At 32.8% G+C, this 16,078-nt stretch overlaps 3 protein-coding genes and 1 long non-coding RNA gene across 7 annotated transcripts; 2 read left to right on the forward strand and 2 right to left on the reverse strand.

The window, feature by feature from the left end:
* The first annotated feature begins 20 nt into the window (after nucleotides 1–20).
* Nucleotides 21–3,220, forward strand: LOC125050123 (mitochondrial import inner membrane translocase subunit TIM50-C-like). The gene is made up of 8 exons (XM_047649738.1): nucleotides 21–237; nucleotides 376–556; nucleotides 668–839; nucleotides 966–1,099; nucleotides 1,185–1,410; nucleotides 1,478–1,601; nucleotides 1,958–2,153; nucleotides 2,602–3,220. The coding sequence occupies exons 1-7, from the start codon at nucleotides 99–101 to the stop codon at nucleotides 2,149–2,151; spliced, it is 1,170 nt and encodes a 389-aa protein (XP_047505694.1). The 5' UTR covers nucleotides 21–98; the 3' UTR covers nucleotides 2,152–2,153; nucleotides 2,602–3,220.
* A 141-nt stretch (nucleotides 3,221–3,361) lies between these two features.
* Nucleotides 3,362–5,866, reverse strand: LOC125050122. 2 transcript variants are annotated; one of them, XM_047649736.1, is made up of 4 exons: nucleotides 5,285–5,866; nucleotides 4,793–5,005; nucleotides 3,967–4,719; nucleotides 3,535–3,688 (listed from the first exon to the last, which is right to left on the reverse strand). In XM_047649736.1, exons 1-4 carry the CDS (start codon nucleotides 5,679–5,681, stop codon nucleotides 3,669–3,671), a joined length of 1,383 nt encoding a protein of 460 aa, XP_047505692.1. In that variant the 5' UTR covers nucleotides 5,682–5,866; the 3' UTR covers nucleotides 3,535–3,668. The 2 variants fall into 2 exon arrangements, with proteins under 2 accessions (XP_047505691.1, XP_047505692.1); XM_047649735.1 differs by having other exon boundaries at nucleotides 3,362–4,719.
* Nucleotides 5,867–7,730: 1,864 nt separating this feature from the next.
* LOC125050591 lies at nucleotides 7,731–9,056 on the forward strand. The gene is made up of 2 exons (XR_007117160.1): nucleotides 7,731–8,004; nucleotides 8,261–9,056. It is a non-coding gene; the product is annotated as an uncharacterized LOC125050591 (long non-coding RNA).
* Nucleotides 9,057–9,615: 559 nt separating this feature from the next.
* LOC125050590 lies at nucleotides 9,616–15,940 on the reverse strand. 3 transcript variants are annotated; one of them, XM_047650525.1, is made up of 7 exons: nucleotides 15,703–15,940; nucleotides 14,618–15,571; nucleotides 13,533–14,538; nucleotides 12,331–13,445; nucleotides 12,085–12,193; nucleotides 11,881–12,014; nucleotides 9,616–11,512 (listed from the first exon to the last, which is right to left on the reverse strand). In XM_047650525.1, the coding sequence occupies exons 1-7, from the start codon at nucleotides 15,821–15,823 to the stop codon at nucleotides 9,714–9,716; spliced, it is 5,238 nt and encodes a 1,745-aa protein (XP_047506481.1). In that variant the 5' UTR covers nucleotides 15,824–15,940; the 3' UTR covers nucleotides 9,616–9,713. The 3 variants fall into 3 exon arrangements, 2 of the variants coding, with proteins under 2 accessions (XP_047506481.1, XP_047506483.1); XR_007117159.1 differs by lacking the exon at nucleotides 9,616–11,512 and having other exon boundaries at nucleotides 11,984–12,014; nucleotides 12,321–13,445; XM_047650527.1 differs by lacking the exons at nucleotides 13,533–14,538; nucleotides 14,618–15,571; nucleotides 15,703–15,940 and having other exon boundaries at nucleotides 12,321–12,345.
* Nucleotides 15,941–16,078: the final 138 nt, after the last annotated feature.

The following is a 16,078-nucleotide window of genomic DNA, read 5'->3' on the forward strand; positions in this document are numbered from 1 at the left end:
TAAAATCTGACATTGTTTTGTTTCCGAATTCTGTTTAATGTGACATTTAATTCACTAGAGAATGTGAATAATTTTAGTACATATTATAAAAATAAAAAATGTCTCTAAGAAAAGTACTATTTTTAACAAAAGCTGTGTGTTGCGGAGGTATTAAGTATCAAGCTACGAATTTTTCGCTACAAAATCTATGGGTATTATCAGCAACTACAACTAGATTTTATTCTACCGAAAACTTAGGTTAGTTCAATAGTAAGAAAATAATTAAGACGTCCAAATAATCGTTAAATTAATAACTTTTCTAGTCTATCGACTCAAATAATCTTTTACATAGTTCTTTTAGATAGTAACTGGAATATTAAACTTGCTTGCTTGCAGGAAATAAGAATAAAGAAGGGAATTCGCCAGAAAAGGTGGATATACTTGGTAGATTTTTTCCACAAAATGAATTAGGCGTAAAGGATGCGCAAGAAGTTAAAAATGAGCAGGAAAAGTTTGAACAAGAACAGAAAGAAAAATCACAAGAAAATGAAAAAAGTTGGAGACGCATGAAAATGGGGTATACAAATTATTCATAAAAATTATAATTTACTCTAGCTTACTTGTTGAATTTTGGTGATATTTGGTGGTTTATCAAAAAACTGTTTAAAAAGTAAATTTTGGCTTTTAGATTTGCTGTGTTTGGTGGTGCTCTCACAGTTATGGGTGGATGTATGGTGGTGGAAATGGGGGCTCCAAAACGTGGAGAAGAAGGACAGATCCTTGAGGATGAGTTCTCAAACCTACCTATTGTGTGGCAGTACCTTAGACGTACTTGGAAGGAACTTACTTTCTATGAAAAGGTGAAAAGAAATATCTTATTTCATAATAAAATATATTTATTTATCTAAATATATGTCTTGCAAATAGCTTATATTTTCTGTTCATAGCTAACTTCATATATATAAGGTTGAGTTTTATGTCAACAGATGATCAAAGAGCCATCCCGTGACAAACTACTTCCAGACCCTTTGCCACCTCCATATCAACCCAGCTATACCCTAGTACTTGAATTCACTGATGTTCTAGTACATCCTGACTGGTCTTATCAAACTGGCTGGAGGTAAGTTAATCAATAAGATAATTAGAAATGTAAAATGTCTTTTCACTGTTCAAAAGATCTTTTCACTGTAACTTCTATATTTTAGATTCAAGAAACGCCCAGGCGTTGACCAATTTTTACAAACTGTAGCAAGTTCAGACTATGAAGTTGTCATATTTACATCAGAGAATGTGTTCATGATCTGGCCAGTACTTGATAAATTGGATCCGGAAAACAAACTTATATCATACAGACTATTTAGAGATTCTACACATTTTATGGATGGAGTTCATGTTAAAAACTTGGAAGGATTAAATAGAGATTTGTCTAAGGTAAAGATTTATTTATCATTTTTATGTTATGTTTGCTTTTTGCGATATTTAAGACATGTTATTTCAGGTAATTGTTGTTGACTGGAACAAGCAAGCAACTCAGTTCCAGCCAGAAAATGCACTTATACTTAAGAAATGGAAAGGAGCTGATGATGATACAGCACTGCTTGACCTTGCCAATCTATTGCAAAGTAAGTATATGGGATATAATTTCAATTTGTAAGATAATCATTGCTAAGCATAACTTATTGTTAATTCTTTTATGAATCTTTATATCACCTTTCATCAAAATGTCTTTAGTCGTTTAAGCATATTTTTAGAAACATAACTTGATGTATTTAGGATATTACTGAAGATTCTGTTTAAAATCTACAGTACTACTACTACTATACTATTTCAAATCAGTGTACATATATTTGTTGGAAAGAGGTTTTTTAATATTGACGCAGTGGCAGCTACAAACTTGTCTACTCGTCGTACATTAAAGACAATCTTATATTAGTGATATTTTACGTAATAATATATTATAAAAAATTCTATATTCTAGCCATAGCAATGTCAAACGTGTCAGACGTGCGCGATGTCGTAACATACTATAGTCAATACGAAGACCCCATAGCGGCCTTCCGTGAGAACCAACGCAAGTTGCTCGAACAAATGGAGAATGAAAAGAAAGAGCGTGATTCACAACCAGACCAAAACCTTGCAAGAGGGTGGTTAAGGACATTTACAAGACGTTAGCCGTAAGTATTGGAAGTTTGTAGCAGACTTGTATATTGGTTAACTGACATTATTGAAATTTCTTCAGCACTATTTAACGCTACCTATTTGGAAAACTTTTAAAGAATAAATTCATTGGAAAAACATTTTTGTAGATTGCATATAGAAAACCGGAGCGAAAAAATAGAGTAAAATACTATTTGAATAAGTTTTTGAAGATTCATTGTATACCATAGATTATACGCGAATATTACATTATTTATTTTCGACGTATAACAGTGCTTTTTAGCAAACGAGCTAGAGACTTAAATTCGTTAAATAAAAATATACTTGTTTAAGCCAATATTACCTTTTTTAGTAGGGTAGATCTATAATAGAAATATGTATTACAATAGGGGGCTTTATCTAATTATATGTAATTAATAAATTTTACCTTATTTATATTATTATGTGTAATTTTTTTCTTTTCAGGTACCAGGGACTGAGGTCGCAAATTGAATAAATTACTTAACTTCGTAGAATTCATATGTACATAAAGCTTAATAATAATTTAAAATTCATGAAATATAGCATCCATTTTTATGTTTATTTCTTAAAAAACCCTTTGTAGATGAAAACTACTTACCACCATTACTAGATAAGCTAAATTAAAATTCTATTGAAAATTTTACATAGCATGTATTAAATTACATTTTTAGAATTTAAGTGCTAAATTACATATACCTTAACATTAGAGACTTTAGTCTGTCGTCCTCAGCAACATATGTTGAAAACGAGTGGATTTTGTACGGGAGTCAGAGATCTAAGTCTCAACTCTGAATCTTACTCTTAGATCACATGCTTACATAAAAGCGGTTGTAAAGAAAATGGTTAATTGACAATATAAAACGGCTGCAATAATAAAATTAAGACATGAAATAAAAAGGGATACTTAATTTCCATGAATTTTTTGTTATATTATTTTTTCATCACTTTGCATGAAATTAGTTTCTTTAACCAAGCTAAATGTACCTTAAAAATTGTTATTTGATGAATGTTTGGTCCTTGAAGGATGTGTGTTGTCTGTCAGGAAATATAGATTGTTTAATAATTTACTTGTTTTGTTGTATTATATTTGAATAATTAGGACTAATTATCAAAAATTGGGAATGATTTGTGTGCCCAATCCTGGAATATTTGTAATTTTTCCACCATTTGCAATAAGACATTGCAAAGAAACAAGCCCTCAAAATAATGTTTAAAAATTTATTTTATCTTTATCACAGAAAAATAATAACTTAATTGTTATAATAAACAACAGTAAAATCAAGAGAATTAACTTTGTTTACTCGTCTGTTGCCTCCATCCCTTCTAGCCACACTTCTTTAAGTTCAACATCTATTTCCTCTTTTTCAAATGTTTCCTTTATTTCATTAATATTAAATTGCTCATCTTCAACATCAGTTACCAATTGTGCATCTTCTGGGATCTTAACCAGTTTCTTCCAAACATCAGCAATATTTATCATTGTTGTAACTTCAAATATTCTTTCACTTGTTTTATATGATTTTGACCAGTCCTGTAATTGCCTTACACTGTCATCTTCCACTATACTATTCATGTGCTCTGGATATAAAGTGTGATGGGTAATATCACCTAAAGAATTTAGCATTAGGATGTCATAACTATTGGCTTGTTCAATAAGTAATGTTCCAGTTATTGCAGTACTGAGACGACTATCTAATGGATTATAAATATCATCACATGATAATTGGGATCTAGCTTCTTGAAGAACAGAAAGAATACTGGGTGGCCGATATGGTATTGTAATACTATTGTCAGATGAAAGAAACTCACCTTTTTTATTATCAGATATAACACACATATCTTCACACCATTGACTACTCAAACACAGTAAATCCTTATTTCTTTCAAAGTTACATTTATTTATGTAAACTGGAGGAAATTCCATCCCATGCGTCCAACGTTGAGTAGCTTGTAGTTGATATTGTTTGACAAATCTTAGATCCAGCAAAAATAAATGGTGATTTGTACCAAAATACAAATAGTTACTACTATCAAATTGTCTAGCAACTGTTATTGGATTGCAGCAAGTTTCATCAACAATAGACTTAATGTTGTTGTAAGTATGTTCTAAGACATTTGTTCTTTTATCATACACATGAATCGCATTTCCTGATACATTTACATAATAATCTTTTTTAGTAGAAAGAACAATATTCCAATTATTTAAGGGTTTGTTTGTGTTTGCCTTTAAAAATATTTTCTTTGCTAGCATTGTTTCTACATTAATTAAATACATATTGGAATCTATAAGCGTTGCATATAAAACTTTTTTATGAAAACTGTCAAATGATATACTGACAAATGGTTTTTCTGTTTCTAACACAGTTATTTTTTCAAATTCAAGTTCATTTCCTGTTTTTATTTTGAGTATAAATATTTTTTTCCTGGTTCTAACAGCAACAATAGGTATGCTTTCAATAGAATGTACAACTTCAAGAATATTGCAATCTTTGCCACACTCAAAACTTGCTACTGGTTCATTTGATGTGATTTTAACTTCCTTTTTGTTAAAATCTTTTAAATCTGTAAATAGAGAATTTATTTTTGTTTTACCTTCTATAATTGAACTATATCAGTACTCATTTATTATACTTACATAAAATGCTAAATTCACTATACATCAAGTACTGTCTATCAAATAAAATAATTAGTTGCAAATTTCCAAATCCTGCATAGTACCAGTTGTAGTTAGCATCAAAGAATGGCTCAGGATCATTGTTTAACAGTTCAGCCATAGAAACTATGGCTTTTGGGCAGCTAATAACATCTTCATTGAGCGTTTCAAGCCTCTGCTCATACTTGTAAGCGCCTAAAAATTTAATTGTATAAATAAACTTTCTAATGCTACTATTTGATATCATAAACAGTCTGCTCCCAAATAATAAAAGAGATACACCACTACTTAAATTATATTAACTAAAATTCTATTTGTATAAGCAGAACAATAGTGTTACTTGAATAAAAGTGGTTTTCAAAAATTGCTGATAGGAATAAGAATATATTTAAAACTTAAGGAATTTCTAAATTCCCTACATTATGTAGTAAGTTTCTTATTTATTATAATGATAAAGAACTATTGTGAACTTACTTGCCGTGTATGCATGAATTAGAAGTTTTCTATTCCATTCCAATTTTTCCTGCATATATTCAACAACAGGATCTTTTTTCCCTATATTATGTATGCAAGTGATCACCTGTGGCGGTACACTTTTGTATCTTAATGGCTCAAAATAATTTGATAGTAATTGTCCATCCCAATCGTCATTGAAAGTATTTAAGGGATAATTAGGAAGTAAAGAGTGTTTCATTAAGGACCATCTTTGACGCAGATTTCTTCCAAAAAATTTGAAAGCTTCTTTATTTTTATATGGAAGTTCGTCTAATATCTGGCTAATAGGTGCAGTATTATCTAAGTCGCCCGTGATGTGCTTTTTGTTCGGTACTTTTATTGGTTTTTTCCAGTTTACCTTCTTTGTGGAATCCATATTCGATTTTTTGTTTTGGCAAAGTCGTCATAACATGTTAAGGAACTTAAACAAAAGGCTGGTTTAAACCCTTTAAAAACGAAATGTAATCATAAGTAAAAGAATTCAAAACTTTTAACATAACATTAGTTTGTTTTGAATAAACACATGCTGCATGCACATTGTAAAATGTATTTCTATTTGTACTTGTCAGTTGTCACTTGATAGTTTTTTTTTTTTTTTTTTTAAATGGTTCTGGCACGATTTGTGCAATTAGCCAACGTCAAGTATAGGATTTTTTTTATAATTCGTGCTTGTCTTTAGAAATTCGACCATGCCTCTATGTATGGTTTAAGCACTCGCCCGGTACAGCACAACCCTCCCAAAGGCCGAGAACAAAATTAAATTAAAACTTTCCCTCGAACCGGAAATCGAACCCGGTACCCCGCACCTAGCTGCCACTTGATAGTTGATCTGTGCAAAATGGATATCGAGGCATAGTATAGAGATGTGAAAAAATAATCGATTAAATAAATTTTGTACGCCAAAAAACGATTTTCACATATAGATAAGGAAGTACTTAATAATGAAGTGGATTTATACAAATGCGCCATCATAACAACACTAGTTATGGTGCTGAGAACTCATGGTGAAGTCATAAAAAAAAAATCAGCCTCAAAATCGCTGGTGCCGCGATACGGAATATTTACCCAAATAAATTTATTTTTGTATAGGCTAAATGGTGGTACAAAGACAAAATAAATTTGATGGGGAACAAATTTATTTATAGTAGGGTTAAGATTTTTTCGGAGTCGGGGTGGGCAATACATTAATATTATAGTCATTTAGTATTAAGGGTTAATAAAAAGTTACTATCGCTATTACCTATACTTACTATTAAATTGCTGTAGATTATTAATGGACCTAAAGTCAATGAAGGAAAAACCAAGTGTATTGGTATAGTTACAAGGTATCATAAAAATTTAGTTAACGATCTCCAATTATTATAAATACTAGATTGAAATCACCGAGAATAATGACGACATCACTTGAGTTTAAAGCTCTGTCAATGTTGTCCAAAAATGTGTCAAAGTCCCAACTTTTACAAAAGGAGGCAGGTATACAGTATACCAAGCATATTTAGTTTTTTTATTATTTAATTTAAGTATATTTATATGTAAGGTGACCCATAAGTCCTCAACATCCGATTCCCATGCCACAACTCTGAAGAAAGAAATTTATTTAGAGGCTGTCAATGTGACACCTCCACTATCCGATATAGTATTGGCAGAACTCGAACGATCTCTATAATAATTATTATATATACCTATTGTTAAATAATTTCATGTTTACACTAGATTTCAACCAAGTTTTGGTAAGAGCGTTGGTTTTATAATTAGAAGTTGACACATTTTTGAGAAAGTTTGTAGTTCTAATAAGTTTGTAATCCATGAACGTTTTGATTATAAATGTTAAGCATCGTAAAAGTAAAAAATAAAACACAAAACAATGAATTACTAAACGAAAAATACAATTTAGTTTTTTTACCATAGTATATTTGTTTACAATCTAATATATAATGGTAAAAGATATAAGGTTACAAATGCAATAAATAAGTCTTGGTAAGGATCCTTGCGAAACAACTGATTGCGAATAATTCTCAATGTACAATTTGAACCACTGAAACAGTTCGCCGTGTATACCCAGAGATATATAACTTATCTAAGGTACAAGTATCTGAAATACAGATACAAGATCACGTATCTTATAAAACTTTTTTAAAATTTATTTTGTATCTTGTATATGTTTAGATACTAAAAAAGTATTTTATAGATACATAGTACTTATGTTTGCTAAAATACTTTTAGTAATAGATAAATGTTTCTATGGTGACATCTTCTGTAATATTAATTATATAAACCATGTTTAAGCAATAATAAAACATCTTCAATTAAATGCGTAAATCAGTAAAATGCACAGCATGCATAGGCGTCAATCTCTTAACATTACTATTAAGCAAACCGATTCCTTTTGCAAATGCATTTTGGGTATAGTGAAAAATTAGGTAAGTAAGGTGACGGTGGCAAAGTGCGCCTACCGGGCAAGTGCACCTACCACAAATATCTCGAAAACTACCGATTTGATACTAGTAGTGACACCTTATATCGATGCTACAAACTAAATCATAGTTCTTGGTGAAACTCATATATAGCTCTAGTCATGTGAGTTTGAGACACGAGCCATTTTATTTTCACTGATATTCAAAGTGGTGAGGAGAGATGACTATGGCGTGATCATCGTCGTAAATCTCAAGAAATCGAGTTTTTACCGATATACGAGTGAGGTAAGTGCGCAATTTAAATATTTTTCTTTTAGATTCTGACTTTATTTCACTTCTATCTAGTAAAATGTATATATTTTTTGCAAGTTAAATATTCAAACCTCAAATTTATATAGTTGGGGAAGCGCGCCATACTGACTTATTATATGGCGCACTTCGCCGCAATCCAGAGGTTACAAACTTTTTTAAAATGTGTCTACAATAGACTTAGTAAAAGTCACAATTATTAAATCATTATTATTTATGATTTTTGTTTAAGATGGGGCGCTATGAAAGAAAAACTGAAGTTCCTTGATGGTCCAGAGAGGCTTTGAATGAAGCAGTCGAAGCTGTTCGATCGGATAGAATGTCTGGGTATGCAGCCGCATCAACCTTTGCTATCCCAAGAAAAACTATTATGGACCACGTCACAGGTCGAAGGGGCCAAAAATCATTAAGTCTAGGCAGACCACCAGTATTTCAATATGAGACAGAAAAAATGATGGCAAAATGTTTGCATATATTGGAAAAATAAATGGCTTCGGCATGACTCGTACAGAATTTCTAGATATTGTTAAGGGATATGTCAAGCAGAACGATTTAAAAACACCTTTCAACGATGGTACTCCCGGCAAAGATTGGTTTTCAAGCTTCAAAAAGCGTTATAAGTTATCAATTAAAAAACCGCAGGCTGTAGAGGTTGCTCGTGAGAATGCCGCAGACCCATTTGTCATCCAAGAATTTTATGATATTTTAGACAGAGTGATTGCCGACTTAGGGCTTCAGGACAAGCCTGAGCGAATTTACAATTTGGATGAAACCAGTTACTGCAGTGATCCACAAAAAACCAAAGTCATAGGTCTTAAGGGACTTCCATCGACTCGGACTACATCATCCTCTGGAAAGTCGATCTCCTTTACTTTATTTATTAAGTTGTAAGGGTAACAAGCCTTGCTTGATTAATTTTTTTGAATATTTACAACTAATATATATTTCAGAAGATGTTTCTCATTGATTTTCTTTTCGTTACCTAGTTTTGTTAAGAATTTATAATAAATATTACACTTAATAACTAATTTCACTGATTAACTTCTTATTTCAGTCCCTTTATAATACTGATACCAAATAAGTAGTTCCAAACCATGGTATTCCCATCGTAAATAAAAGAAAAAATATACTTGACACTCGATTATCAATATTTAGAAAAAAGGTTCATAGCCTCTGACTTAAGATTGTATGGCGCATTTAGCCGAAATTTGGTTTTAAATACATAGATTCTTCTAGAATGTGGCTATGATAAAATAAAAAATGGCATGCGTTTTGTTGCTTGTTTTCTTAAAATAATATAGGGCTGTTTTTATTCTGATGCTTTATTTTTGCGTTTTATTAATACTAGGCGCACTTCCCCGATTTGTCGGCAAAGTGCGCCGGGTCAGACTGTTTTCAAATTTTATGCTAAAATTCATTAATTTGCTGTCAGATTCTAATGACACGACATTAGTTGTTGTTGCAAAACATCACAGATCCTTATGGTACCATGATTTAGTGTCACTCGTGAACTTAAGCACAAGTAATATTGCACCAAAGTCAACTATGAAAAAAGTATGGCGCACTTTGCCCCCATCACCCTATTTGTTTTTTTAATAAGCTTTTACTTTATTAATTTATCTATCAAACATTAACATTACAAAATAAATTAAACATTGAATAACCGTCGTACGTTGTTACTGATTTTACATTCTGTAAAATACTTCTGAAAACGATAATGCAGCGAAAACCGTCATTACAAGTATAGAATAAACAGTAACCAAAATATCTCTCTTCAATCTAACAATCGGATCAAAGTGTGGATTTTGTCTATGACCGTTTACTTTATTTATCTTTTTTTCTTTTACTATTGTGTTACAGTTTCCGCACCAATCTGCAGCTAATACATGATTGCACGGTTTCGTTGTTTCAATAATGGGTAGCTCTATTATCTTATTAAATGAAGTATTACTGTACAACGTATTATAATCCGAGAAGAGGTACATTGATTGCTCTGATGGTTTACTTATAACACCGATTAGAGAGCTCGTAACATTTGTACTGTGGTGAACTGTAATCGGGAAAAACTTCGACTGAACATCTGTTACTGTGTTTTTGTAAGTAATTTCAGGAACGTTGACATTGACCTCTTTATCAACGAGTAATGGACTTCTCAAAACTACTTCATCATTTAAAATATGATAGTTGGTCTTATATAAGTAACACAAGTTTTGTTGCTGAAAGTTTTCCAAGGAATTTGTTGAGAGTGCATTTATTGGACTTACATCAACTGAATATTCTTTGAACTCGGCTCTTTTTAAAATAACTTCAAGTTCATTAAGATCATCACATACTATGTCATCAGTTTTATTTTCTGTAAGATGCGTCTGACAAGTTGTGATGTTTCTTATTTCGTTTAAAAGGCCTACCAGAATATCAAGTGATGTCGAGTCGTCCACTTTAGATGTTTTATTTTCCAACATACTTGAGTTACTTACCACACAACTTTTTTGAGATGTTTTTTCTATCCTCTGAGATTCTTCATTTTTGTGTGTGTCCACGATACCGCTCTCTTTTTCCTCTTTTCTAAGTATATTTGTATGCTGAGTCATTGTAATATTGCTTAATGGATGCTGTGTTATATCGTGTTCAAACCTTTGTTCTTCTTCTTCAACCTTTTTCTTCTCCTTCACCTTGCTTTTAGGACATGCCGTGTCAGATTTAGGTGCTTTATAACCTTGACTTTGTTCAGAACTGCTATTACAACAATTCAGTTCATCGGTTGTTACAATGCATACATCGGTGTCTTTTTCGCTATCAGTTTTAACTGAATTTACCTCTCCTGCAGTATTAGGTACAGAATAAGCAACTGTAGAAACTTGCGTGGGAAATTTAGCAAATGTCCAATCTACATGAGACTGAGACTCTGTTAGTTTTTTAGTTTCGGCCATCTCTTTTATTTTCGATGACGTTTTTCCAAGAACATTTTGTGATAATGTAGACTTGACAACCAGAGATCCAACATCTCCAGATTGTAAAACTAATATTTGCTGCAGAGAATGTTTCGGTGTTAGTGTTAAATTTTTTAATCTTAATCGTTTCTGAAATGCTCCAGCTGACAATCGTCGATACAATGCGTTCTCCAGCCTGGCTAATTCCGTTAAAGAATTAAAGGGCTGTATGTCATACGTGATGACATTGAAATCGATATTTTTACTCAGTACACTTTCACTATCCTTAGATAAGGTAGCTACAGCTGTTGTTATGCTCTTGTCGCCAAAAACATCAATCGGAAAATCAGTGTTTGAAATAAGCTCCTCATAATGTTCAATAGTATCCACAAACGCGTCGTTCATGCTTTCGCTACTTTCTGAAGTTTCTTTTTTTTCACAAAGCGAAGTTAATCCCGGTGCGGTAGCACTGCTGATCATTGTATCAATCATCTTGTGTAATTTCTTTCCTAGAACAGTGGATTCTTCTGCTGTCCGAGACGAGGTCATTGATCCTAAAAAATATTATTATTAATTTAAAAAAGTAAAAAAAAATGTTTGTATGTAAAGTCGGTTTACGGACGATAGTTTAACGTGACAACGTCATAACAAAACATTTATGAATTCCATACTTTCATGGATAAAATTGAATCATTTTATTGAATTATCATTATTTGTATGGATACTAAGGAGGAGAGAATCCTCGGACGCAAATGACAATCGAGTGGAAGAGAGATAGATGCGGCGCAAGCGTTTAATGAGCGTAACGGGACAACGAGTCAAGCTTTTTCGTGCGTGCAGCCGGCGTTCATCACGTTCATAGACGTTGTCACGTTAAAAATCCTTTTTTCATATAATTGCAAGATTCTCGACATATAAATACCCATATCTAAATCGATCGGTACAAGCGGTACTCTTGATTTTTGAGCTCCAGAGAAACCTTTCAACTCTCGTGTTGGAGAACCACGTCCATAATGATTATTTACATACGATTCCACCGCCACCATCTTTTTTAATCTGCAACAACATTTTTATGTTACAACTATCAACTTATTGACGGATATCTTAACATATTTTTGTGCCTTACAATGTTTCAGGTGCTTCGGGTACGTTTGATTTATAGGACGGCCCAGTCGCCGACACGGGAGATCGTTTGCGAATTCTGTCGGGGCTAATGCTTTCTGACCGTTTGATCCCTGTATTATATAATAAAAATATTATTCTATGCTTGGCTATGGCTCTATGCTTAACACATTAAAATAGTAGATGGGTAATACAAAAAATACTAGTGTGCTACTCATAAACAAACAGTACAAAATTCACCTTTACACACCTAAAGGTGGCGGCACGGTGGAATGATATTTTTGAGATCCGGATATTTCAGTTCTTTTTTGCCTTATCTTAACATTTAATGAGTCTCTCCTCTCGGGGTGTGTAATGGTATTTGTGGAACGTTGTGGTCTTTGAACAGTATACTTGTTTCTATTAGGTTGTTCGTTAGACGGTTGGTTATATTTTCTAGGCTGGGCTAAACTGTCAAGCCTAGATTTCGGCGGCCCACGCACTGCTTCACCTCTAGCCTCTTTAACTTCATCTATTATATCTGTTATTTTTCTTCGGTTTAACTTATCAACTGGTTTTTCCTCAACAGAAGACTTTGAATGATATTGTGATCTTCCAACGTGAGTGAGTGTATTTACCCTCGATTTTTTATTCTTTGGGGTTGAACCCCTTGATGACGGCTCACCGGGTTTCAAATTGGGTTCTTGTTGTAGTGGCTTTCTAAAAGTAACTTGACGACTGCTATGTTTCTTGTCAGTGTCGTATCTTTTTGATTTTGGTTCGCTGTCTGTCCTCGGGCGGTTAATTTTAACACTTTCGAAATCACGCAGCAATTGTGAGATTGCTTTTAACGGATTTTCAGATATTTTAGTGACTGGACTAGTTATCTTCCTACGATCTTTTTTCTGTTTATCATCACATGACGGTTGAAGCTTTGTTGAAGTCTTTGGTATTGTAGCTATCGGTATTTCGCTTTTTCTATGAATGTTTTTTTTAACAGGTGAATCCAGGTAAACTTTTTCAAAACTAAAGCAACTGGGATTTGATGATACCAGGTGATGTTTAAGGCTTGTACCACTATCTGAAGGATGTACACTGGAACCAATTTGTTTAGAATCAACCGGAACCTCGAACTCATCACATTCAGGTATTTTGTTATTACTCGAACTGGTGTCTAATTTTCCAAGCTTTTTCATTAAATCGTATATTTTGTCGATACTTTTCCGGCATTGTACTGGTAGTACTGTATCCTTTCCTTTATGATTTTCTAATGTATCTAAAGAATCTTTTGGAGTATTAGAAGAAATTACATTTTGATTTTCTGTGACGTTTAATAGAGGGCTACTCTTCTCGGATATTACGTCATCCTGTCTTGGACTGAATTTCCTGAAACAGTAATTTTATTTATTTCTGTGTTACGTTTTTTGATTATTACATGTTAAGATATTTATTTTAGATTTATAAGTCACTCACTGCGAATCTCGAGAAATAGGTGATACTGGATGAGAAGGATTGTCAAAAGAAATACCCTTTAACAAATTTAAACTAGATCTCAAATCTTCTGATACTTCAGAAGAAGATGCGGTACAGACATCTTCAACATTCTGCTTCAATTTTAGTTTATTTTGGTGATGCATGACCTCTGTATCGGCATCATCTAAGTAGTAGCTGTGATTAATATATTTTTCTTTATTTCTTGGAGACCTCGGTGACTTTTTACGTATTTCATCTTCGCAATTTTCTAATTCAACCACAATCTTTAAATCAGTGTTACTAGGCTTCCGCTCTTTTTTGGAATGTTTGGACTCATTTAGAGATTGTCCATATATGGAATTGTAAAACGACTTATTTGTTATTGATAATTTGGTAACTGAGCTCGATGCTTGCGCCATAACACCTTTTGCGTATTTGTTTTTATTTATTTTACAATTATCACTCAATGATTTCTTCTTTATCTCGCGTCGTTCCCGAATTTCAAGAAGTCTCTTTCTTTTTTTCTCCTCCATAACATGCGAAGAATTTTCATACGGAGACTTAATTCTTATTCTTGTTGGAGATTTCTTCTTCTTGTGGTTAAATTCAATCTCTTCAGGGACTGGTGAGTTCATATTAAGCCGTTGTACAGTATAACACAATGCATCGGGAGACATCAGGCTAAAGTTAGCCTCAGTTTGTTCGTCGCTGTAAGACTTGACATTGACAATGTTTGGATAAGTAAACAAAGAATCATTATAACCATGACTTTTACTAAAGGCAAAAGACGCAGAACTATTGTCGGTATCAACTCCAATAAAAGAATCATCACAGGTGTCAGGCGACCGATTTGTTAATATACTATACTCGTAGGTACTATACGCTAGGTCACTTGTAGTTTCACATTCGTTAAATTCCTCCACTTTAGGTGTATCAATTTGTAGGTCACTTTTTCGGTTATCCATCGGATCGTATGTAATAGACGGTATAGGGGTTGATAAACAATCTGAAAAATAAAAGGTAGCATTGCATTGAGAACATTACAAATCAAAACAAAACACATAATATGGCAAAAGTACGCTTACCTTGAATTGATTGTTGCGGCACAGGTTGGGTGATTTTAATAGAATTAAGTTTACTTATAAGGAGGCTGGACTCCGATTTCTTTATATTAAGGACAACATCGACGCGTGAAGGGGTCCGGTTTAAAGAATTTACCTCCTTTTTGCAACTTATAATTAAATTATCGTTGCAACGTTTTGTAAATAATTTGTATGTTCCACACAACAACCTAGGAATTTCTATTACTATTTTCTTCTCTAATAATTTCGATAGCGATCTAATGTCTACTTCAGAATGGACGATATCATGCCAGGTACTTTTTATTCTGCTTGATTTACGTTCCATATGTAGAGGAATACTCACTGAATTTGCTAACATGCTCTTTTTAGAGCCATTGTCATGAAAGACATCAGTTGGCTCAGCTTGCCTCCACTTTTCTTTAGCCCTTTCTGTCAAGTAATCTCCATTACTAATGCGTTTGAGTTGTTCTATTGTATGTTGAACGTATCGTATGATATTGTCCATATAAAAATTGCTGTTATCTTCTAGTCGTCTGCAACATATATAATCCAGAAGCGACGAAGGAAGCACGTCTTTGTCCGTCATTGCAGGCATAAAGCTGTTTAATTGTTCTTTTATATAAGGGTCTTTAAAAAGAAAGTGTTTGTCATATGTTGAGCCTAACTTGTTAGAATTCATAGCGAGATTGCCAAGTTTCTGGCACAAAGTTTTTTCAAATGAGGCAGTGTTATTGAACAAATCAATTCTTTCTTTATTTATCATCATTATATTTCGGATGTCTTCTGTGCTATAAATCTCACCAACATCCGATTCGTCTGAATCGTGATCATATATGATTGTTTCAACGTATTGATTCGACGGTTTCGTTTGGGAATGTTTTACTTCTGTCATCAGTCTTGTCCCAACGTCCAAATTTTTATATAAAATGACTAAATCGCTTGCCGTCAGTGTTTCATCTTAAAGTTTAAAGAAAGAGATTGAATAATGATAACTTATTAAAAACACATTAGAATCTCTACTATTAAGTACTACACGTGAAAAATTATGCATCTAAGAAAATAAATATTTAAGAAAATGGCTAACATACCACTACTAGTGAATTGACTATTATTAGTCATAATTTCAAGCAGCTCGTTAGCAGTTTCGTAACAGCGTCTCACATGCCCTTCCGTATTTTCTTTACCATCTGATGTCTGACTTATCAACATAACTACATAAATTTTTGGCAGATATAAAAATGGATTGATTTGAAATGTATATTTAATATAATCGTACAAAAAACACAAATACAAAATCGTCGACAAAATTGTAAATTTTTAAGTCAACCTTGCCAAACTGTTAATAAATTTTGACGACCATTTGAAAATCGAAATATTTCTCGGTGGCCAGATAGACTTCGGATTATAAAAAAATTGCATATAATATGTATTCACGGACAAACGTCCTCTATATTGTCTTATACC

This window comes from Pieris napi, chromosome 6, assembly GCF_905475465.1.
Source record: "Pieris napi chromosome 6, ilPieNapi1.2, whole genome shotgun sequence".
Lineage (NCBI taxonomy): Eukaryota > Metazoa > Arthropoda > Insecta > Lepidoptera > Pieridae > Pieris > Pieris napi.

Bases quoted from the DNA above. Each gene is read 5' to 3' on its own strand.
- LOC125050123 (XM_047649738.1), top strand. From the start codon at position 99: ATGTCTCTAAGAAAAGTACTATTTTTAACAAAAGCTGTGTGTTGCGGA. The intron at 557-667 runs GTATACAAATTA...TTTGGCTTTTAG, and splicing joins TGGAGACGCATGAAAATGGG to ATTTGCTGTGTTTGGTGGTG. The intron at 840-965 runs GTGAAAAGAAAT...TTATGTCAACAG, and splicing joins AACTTACTTTCTATGAAAAG to ATGATCAAAGAGCCATCCCG.
- LOC125050122 (XM_047649735.1), bottom strand. From the start codon at position 5,681: ATGGATTCCACAAAGAAGGTAAACTGGAAAAAACCAATAAAAGTACCG. The intron at 5,006-5,284 runs GTAAGTTCACAA...TTAAATTTTTAG, and splicing joins AATTCATGCATACACGGCAA to GCGCTTACAAGTATGAGCAG. The intron at 4,720-4,792 runs GTAAGTATAATA...CTCTATTTACAG, and splicing joins TAGTGAATTTAGCATTTTAT to ATTTAAAAGATTTTAACAAA.
- LOC125050590 (XM_047650525.1), bottom strand. From the start codon at position 15,823: ATGTTGATAAGTCAGACATCAGATGGTAAAGAAAATACGGAAGGGCAT. The intron at 15,572-15,702 runs GTATGTTAGCCA...TTAAACTTTAAG, and splicing joins TAGTCAATTCACTAGTAGTG to ATGAAACACTGACGGCAAGC. The intron at 13,446-13,532 runs GTGAGTGACTTA...TTACTGTTTCAG, and splicing joins CCTATTTCTCGAGATTCGCA to GAAATTCAGTCCAAGACAGG.